Below are 6,754 nucleotides of genomic sequence, written 5' to 3'. Positions count from 1 at the left end.
TTTAAAGGCCCTTGTGGGAGGAGCGAAAGGCCAGAGGCAGGAAAGGAATTCCCAGAGCCTGTCAAGCAATGTGATGGAATTGGAATGTAGTCTTATTTGTACCATAGGGCATTTAGGAAATCTGCACTTTTTGCATTCTAAATATGTAGAGAACTAAAATCAGTAATAAAACGGGATTGAGTTGAAATCTGAGTTTGACTTTTCAGATTCCAATATTTGATCATATTCTGAAATTATTGTATTTGAGTGGAGGTGCAACTTTGGAAATTATTGAGACCTCTTTGGCACACCCTCACTGGTACAATGTACACAGCGGTGGCAGCAAAAAGCTCACGGAGGGACGGTAGGAATCAATTAACAGTCAATTTAAGAAGTGTCATGTAGGCCTCAACATGAGCCACTGCAAGTATTTGGGCCTCGTCCATAAAGTCAACTGAGTAGCGTTATCAAAAAGCTTGTAGAAAGAAAGGCAGCAGCAGTACACTAACAATACACAGAACAATGATGTTTTGTGGATAGGTACAGAAAAACGTGATGTATGCTGTATTTGATTTAAATACATTTTTTCTGCTTTTATCCCGCTCCATACACTTTCAGTTTGTTATGGAAACTAATTCCACTAATTGGACGGCACGGTAGCACAGTGGTTAGCAATGTTGCTTCACAGCTCCAGGGTCTCAGGTTCGATTCCCGCCTTGGGTCACTGTCTGTGAGGAGTCTGCACATTCTCCCTGTGGGTTTCCTCCGGGTGCTCTGGTTTCCTCCAACAGTCCAAAGATGTGCAGGTTAGGTGGATTGGCCATGATATATTGCCCTTAGTGTCCAAAATGGTTAGGTGGGGTTACTGGGTTACGGGGATAGGGTGGAGGTGTGGGCTTAAGTAGGGTGCTTTTTCCAAGGGCCGGTGCAGACTCATGGGCTGGATGGCCTCCTTCTGCACTGAAAATTCTATGATTCCATGATTCTGTGATAATTGAGCCAATCATTTAAATAGTTTCTCCCAATTATGCAATGTTTGAAATGTTTTATAACAATAACTTTATTGTAAAAAGCAAAATAATTTAGCAAAAAATCCAAATAACAAACTCACTCAAAACAAATGAATAGTTAAAAAGGAGAAATGTATATTTACAACACTAAATTCAAACTCTTTAGTTACAAAAGCACACATTGGTCATACAGCTTTTTACAAAGGATTGGCCATTTTAAACAGGTTTAAGAATTAGGAATGATTATTTTTTACTAATAAAGCAACCCTTTTGAGTCAACAAACCCTATGCACATCACACATCAAAAATGTATAAAAATAAAAAAGCTTCATACTGTATTATAAAAAGGCACATGGAAAGAGCAAATGCTAGCGATCAGTTTGGGGTGTTGTCCTCCAGGAAGCTGTTTGGTGAATCCTCTGGTGTGATACTGTCCACTATAGAGGAGAGAGAGCACAAGCTGCCACTTCCAGAAGACTGGACCTTAGTCACAGATAGCAGGTGATCTAAAAAAAATTAATAACACCATAGGTAACAAACAACATTTGTTGATTAATTAATCTGAAATGTTACATCACGGAAACAGTGGTGTTTGAATTCTGACAATTAGAATGAGAGAATAAAAGATGCACTGGAGCCTGTGTCATTATTGCCGGTTGGAAGGTAGCCATTTCTTAAGAAATGCTATGATGTGGAGATGCCGGCGTTGGACTGGGGTGAGCACAGTAAGAAGTTTTACAACACCAGGTTAAAGTCCAACAGGTTTGTTTCGATGGCATTAGCTTTCGGAGCGCAGCTCCTTCCTCAGGTGAATGGAAGGAGGAAGGAGCAGCGCTCCGAAAGCTAGTGACATCGAAACAAACCTGTTGGACTTTAACCTGGTGTTGTAAAACTTCTTACTAAGAAATACTGCCAGACGTGGTACTAATGATGTAACTATTAAAGTCTGACCTGTTGTTCATGCCCAAAGAGAAGACATGTCTTCTTGGTTTAAAGTTTAAACAAAGCAATAAACCTTGATCAATTTGAATGACAATTGCCATGACTGACTGGGCTCTCCCTGCTCTCCCCGGTCTCTCTGTAGCCTTCGCTATGGTTGATCATAGAATCCCTACAGTGCAGAAAGGGGCCATTTGGCACATCGAGTCTACACAGTACCTCTGAAAGAATACCCTACCATGGCCCACTCTCTCGCCCTATACCCGCACCCCACCTAACCTGCACATCCCTGGACACTGGCTCTTCACAGTAACTTCATTGCAGTGTTAATGTAAGCCTATTTGTGGCAATGATACAGATTGTTATTATTATAATGGCCAATTTAGCATGACCAATCCACCTAACACACATATCTTTGGATTGTGGGAATAAACTGGAGCATCCGGAGGAAACCCACACAGACACGGGGAGAATGTGCAAACTCCACAGTCACCCAAGGCCAGAATTGAACACGGCTCCCTGGCGCTGTGAGGCAGCAGTGCTTACAACTGTGCCACTATGTTGCCCTGATCATCCCATCTTAGCCACTGCCTTTCTTGAAATAATTAATTTTACTGGTTCTTAGCTGGTGACTATGAGCTTGCTTCCCAGTGAGCTAGTCAAGGAATGTTGATGAAATCTATGCAGGGGTGATAATCTGGGCTGTTTTCCTCCTAACTGACCAGGGTGGTATGGACACTTTACAGCAGTCTTGTTAGCTTTACACACAGTTTTATGCGGTGTGAAATTTTGCCCTCTTTTAAAAGAATTCGAAAGGTTGCTGTGATGTGCGGAGAATGAAAAGCAAATTACAGCGCCTTATTAGAAAAGACAATGAGATGGTCGGCCATTGGATAGGAATGTGCCTCCTCGGACCCAAGCTAGCTCCAACCATGAAAGTGCAAATTATGTTTCCACTTCACTGATTTATTGGGGGGGATGGGGAGGGGTCTTAATGAACAAAATAACTCACAATATGGGATTTTTTTTCTACTTTGAGGTTAGCCATGAAACATCCAGTGTTGCTGGAGGTGATATAATTCTTCCTGTGGTTAAAAAAAAGAAAGATTTCCCCCACCAATCTCTCCTGGGCTGTACCTACCCCTGCGGTTGTTGTACGGGTTGTTGCAGTGATCAGAGGAGCTGTTCCACTCGGGGCTGCAGGAGGCGCTGTTGGATCCACACTCGCTGGGTACGCCGACCTACAATTGCAGGAATGGAAAAATGACCAGGGATGGATATAATTTACAAAGACTATTTATAGCAACACTCGAACTGCATTCGGATCTACAGTCTTCTGAACTCGCAGAGCCACAGTATTCCAAGTTTATTGTATCTTTTTTGTTTAAACAGTTGTTTGAAACACTCCCCACAGCCCCTGCGTGAAAGCTGCAATAAAATCAAGTGAATCGTTTCAGTTCCCTGAATGGAGCCTCTCGTGTAAATGGTGACATCCTGCCCCCCCCCCCCCGCTCCCCTCCACTGATGCACCTGCAGAATCTGTTAGCATCAATTATACATTTTGATCAACTTATTTCACTAAAATTACACAATGAATGTACTTTATTGGCGGTTAAAGCGCTTTGGGACTCTGCGGTGGTGGTGGCAGGCACTATAAAATGCAAGTCTTTCCCTCGCCCCTCGCCACGGGACACAGCCGTCACTTTGAGCGCCTTTTTAAACGAGTCTTTTCCACCCGCTGTCGATTTAAAATATTTGAGTGAATATTTCAAACTTGACCAAAACCCAGCAATCCTCCCATTTACCTATTTTGATATCAGTGTTATTCAAAGTAGCGGCGATGAGCTGATCGGGATCTGCATGCACAGTCAGGGACTGCAGAGATGAGACTTTGCTGAATTTTCAGAGCGGGGTTTCCAACATTACAGCAGTGGCAACACTTCAAGGATGGGGAGGGGGGAGTAGTTAATTTGGGTCGTGAAAGGCGCTGCATTATTTCTAAACTTCAGAAAGGAATGTTTGCCAGACAGCAGAACAATCATGAAGGCAAAGAAGGGACGCGCTATGCTTTAAACAAGAACAATTCACAATCCTGGGGATGGTGCCAGAGCAAAGCAGAGTGAGGAACTCCCATCAACTCATCCCAGACCATTGCCCAGGCTCCTGTCATCCCATCAACTGGGTGGCTTTGCTCTGCAGGGCTGTGAGGTTGACTATGCTGCTGCTTCCTGTGGCATTTTAGACTGGGACTGTCAGCTGCATCCGTTCAGTTGTGTGCGGGATACTTGCCACAAGGCGTGTGTTGCGGCTGCTCTCACTGTAGTGCAGCTTGTCCTGCTGGTTCAAGGTGCTGAGCAGGGCTTGGAGCCGCTCGATGTACTGGATGGCGCTGCGGAGGATCTCCACTTTGGGCAGCCTCTGGTTGGGGTTGAGCAGAGTGCTGCGCTTCAGAGCCTCGAACGCCTCGTTCACTTTCTTCAGCCTCCGCTTCTCCCTCAGGGTAGCCGCCTTCCTCCTGTCCAAGGTCACCGATTTCCTCTTGCAGCTTTTGCACGCCCACAGCAAGCACTGGCCGGGGCAGCCCTGCTGTTGCTGTTGCTGCTGCTGCTGTTGGAGCTCCGACACCGGGTACATGTGCTCTTCCAAGCCGGCTTCCAGTGACCTGCCATCGGCACACAAACCAGCCCCCAGCCGCTCCTGGTAGACCGGCTGCTCAAAGCCTTGCAAACGGGAGGGGAACAAATTTTCGTTGTCGAAAAAGCGTTGGTCTGTAAAGTAGTAAGGGTTGGTTTCGAATAGCTCCATTATCAATGGGGCTTTTTAGTCTCAAGTTATCTCAAGCACCAACTGCAGAAGAGTATGTCGACGCCAACTGTTAGGTGGCATTTAAAGTCTCAGCTGGCATGAAATCACTGAGATATATATAGAAAGCGCAGAAATTCTATCCCAACTCTTAGCTGTCGTCCTGCATCACAACTTCAATCTGATTTCACCTATTCCCAGGAGGGCGGGGGCGCACTGCCTCAAAGCTATGGCCAAATAAAAATAAAAAAGTCTTCGCTTTGGAATATATCAACACGCTCAGGTCGAAGTTGGAAACTCGCTTTGGTGGTTAAATAGCTCGTAATACAACACACCTGCCCAGGGCTTGTTCAAGTTTCCACGTGGAGGGATAAATGTCCTTCCTGACTCATCCGGGAGTAGATTTGGGAATTGCTGGAGAAGCTGGAATGGGTCAGGCGGGAGAGCCATTGCCTTTGGCTTAATGTTTAAACTCCCAGAAATAATAACACGGCCATTGTTTATTTACTGGAGAAACTGAGCGTGTATCGCTTATATTTCCTTTTCAGCAATAATCAGCATAGTTGGTCCAGTGGAACTGTTATCATAGTTTTCCAATTGCCCCCCTATTATGAACCTGTTGGAGATGGATTTTGCAGCATGCACGGGGGTTAACTGAATGGAATAGTTCGGAGCCGGCGCGGTAATGTTTGAAGTGCTCTCAGTGCTGAAATTGCTCTCTGAACATGTTTGGACGCACGTGGGTCTCGAGACACGGGCAGCAAAAGGTCAGCTGGAACCCGTTTTCACTTTCACCGGGCAGTCTTCACACCTTGTAAACTTTCACAGAAAGCCCCTAACTATTCCGGCGTCAGCATCCAGTTACCGCGCCCAGGATAGTCTTCATACGCACCAATCAAGAACTACTTTTTGTTTTCAAACCCTTTGCGATTCATTCCCTGCCCGAGGAGGATTAGATCCCTGTGATGCCTGGTGTCAAGTTAAACAGTGATGGATGATGGCGAATGTTAAAATAACACAAGGCCTCCATTGTGCCGATTATTAATGATGAACGTGTTGGAATCAGTCAGTCAGAGTCAGTCCCTGCCAACAGAGTGTTCCCTATTACTAGGGCTTCGAGCAGGCGCTGCTTTAATACACATCCACCATCTGACAACAGTAAATGTCTCCTCACAGCACAGGGGCAGACTTCACAACATCACATTCCTAAAAGTTTTGTGAAATCTATTTTTTCCAGTTCTGTCTTCTCCACTATTGTGTTTGCCTACACACCCACAGTCTGTGTCCTTCAAAGTCATTTATTGAATATCAGGCAAAGAAGTTACTGTAAATGCAATGTTTTACAATTAGTTCTGATTTTGAAACGTATTCTCCACCCCAAAATCAACTTCTTCAATCTACTAACGCACTTCAGACTTTATTGAAGTCATTTTAATGGGCAGACTGGGCAGCTCTTGTTTCTGAGACAATTAGTAAGATATTAAAGTACCTGGCAGACTGCACATTTAAAAAAATAGATGCATTTAAGGGGAAGCCCGATAAACATATCAGGAAGAAAGGATGTGTTAATTGGGTGAGATGAGGTAAGTTGGGAAGAGATGTGGAAAGTCGGCACTGGCACAGTGAGCGGAGTGGCTTGTTTTTGTGATGTGATTTCTATGTGGATTTTCTCAGAACTAAACTCTGTTAATCAGAACTTTAAAACTTATTGAGAATGAAGATTTTAAAGGGGCCCTTTTCGGGTCACTTTGGAAAACCTGTTACTTTGTTTACTGATATGGCACAATAATTTACAATCTTGTTGATGGCTACCATTGCACCACTTAATAACATCAAGACTGAGCTAGTGGTGTCTATCTCTTGGTGTCTCCCAAAGACACAAGCTCTTCATTTCAAAAGTAACTTAGACAAAAAACTTTAATTCGAGCAACCGGTCTTCCCTTATTCCAGACTTCTTTAAACATTCTGATAGCAGTTACGACAGGATCATAGGAACAGGAGTAGACCATTCCGCCCACCGAGCC

The 6,754-nt window shown here is 44.4% G+C and overlaps 1 protein-coding gene across 1 annotated transcript; it reads right to left on the bottom strand.

Annotated features, from left to right (window-relative positions):
• Window positions 1-1,021: 1,021 nt before the first annotated feature.
• myog (myogenin) lies at window positions 1,022-4,844 on the bottom strand. Its single transcript, XM_072480446.1, has 3 exons — window positions 4,218-4,844; window positions 3,070-3,169; window positions 1,022-1,495 (listed from the first exon to the last, which is right to left on the bottom strand). Exons 1-3 carry the CDS (start codon window positions 4,731-4,733, stop codon window positions 1,365-1,367), a joined length of 747 nt encoding a protein of 248 aa, XP_072336547.1. The 5' UTR covers window positions 4,734-4,844; the 3' UTR covers window positions 1,022-1,364.
• Between the last annotated feature and the right edge of the window lie 1,910 nt (window positions 4,845-6,754).

Source organism: Scyliorhinus torazame, chromosome 17 (genome assembly GCF_047496885.1).
Source record: "Scyliorhinus torazame isolate Kashiwa2021f chromosome 17, sScyTor2.1, whole genome shotgun sequence".
Taxonomy (NCBI): Eukaryota; Metazoa; Chordata; class Chondrichthyes; order Carcharhiniformes; family Scyliorhinidae; genus Scyliorhinus; species Scyliorhinus torazame.
Note: the sequence above shows the minus strand (reverse complement) of the source record. Positions and strands in the feature narration are given on the sequence as shown.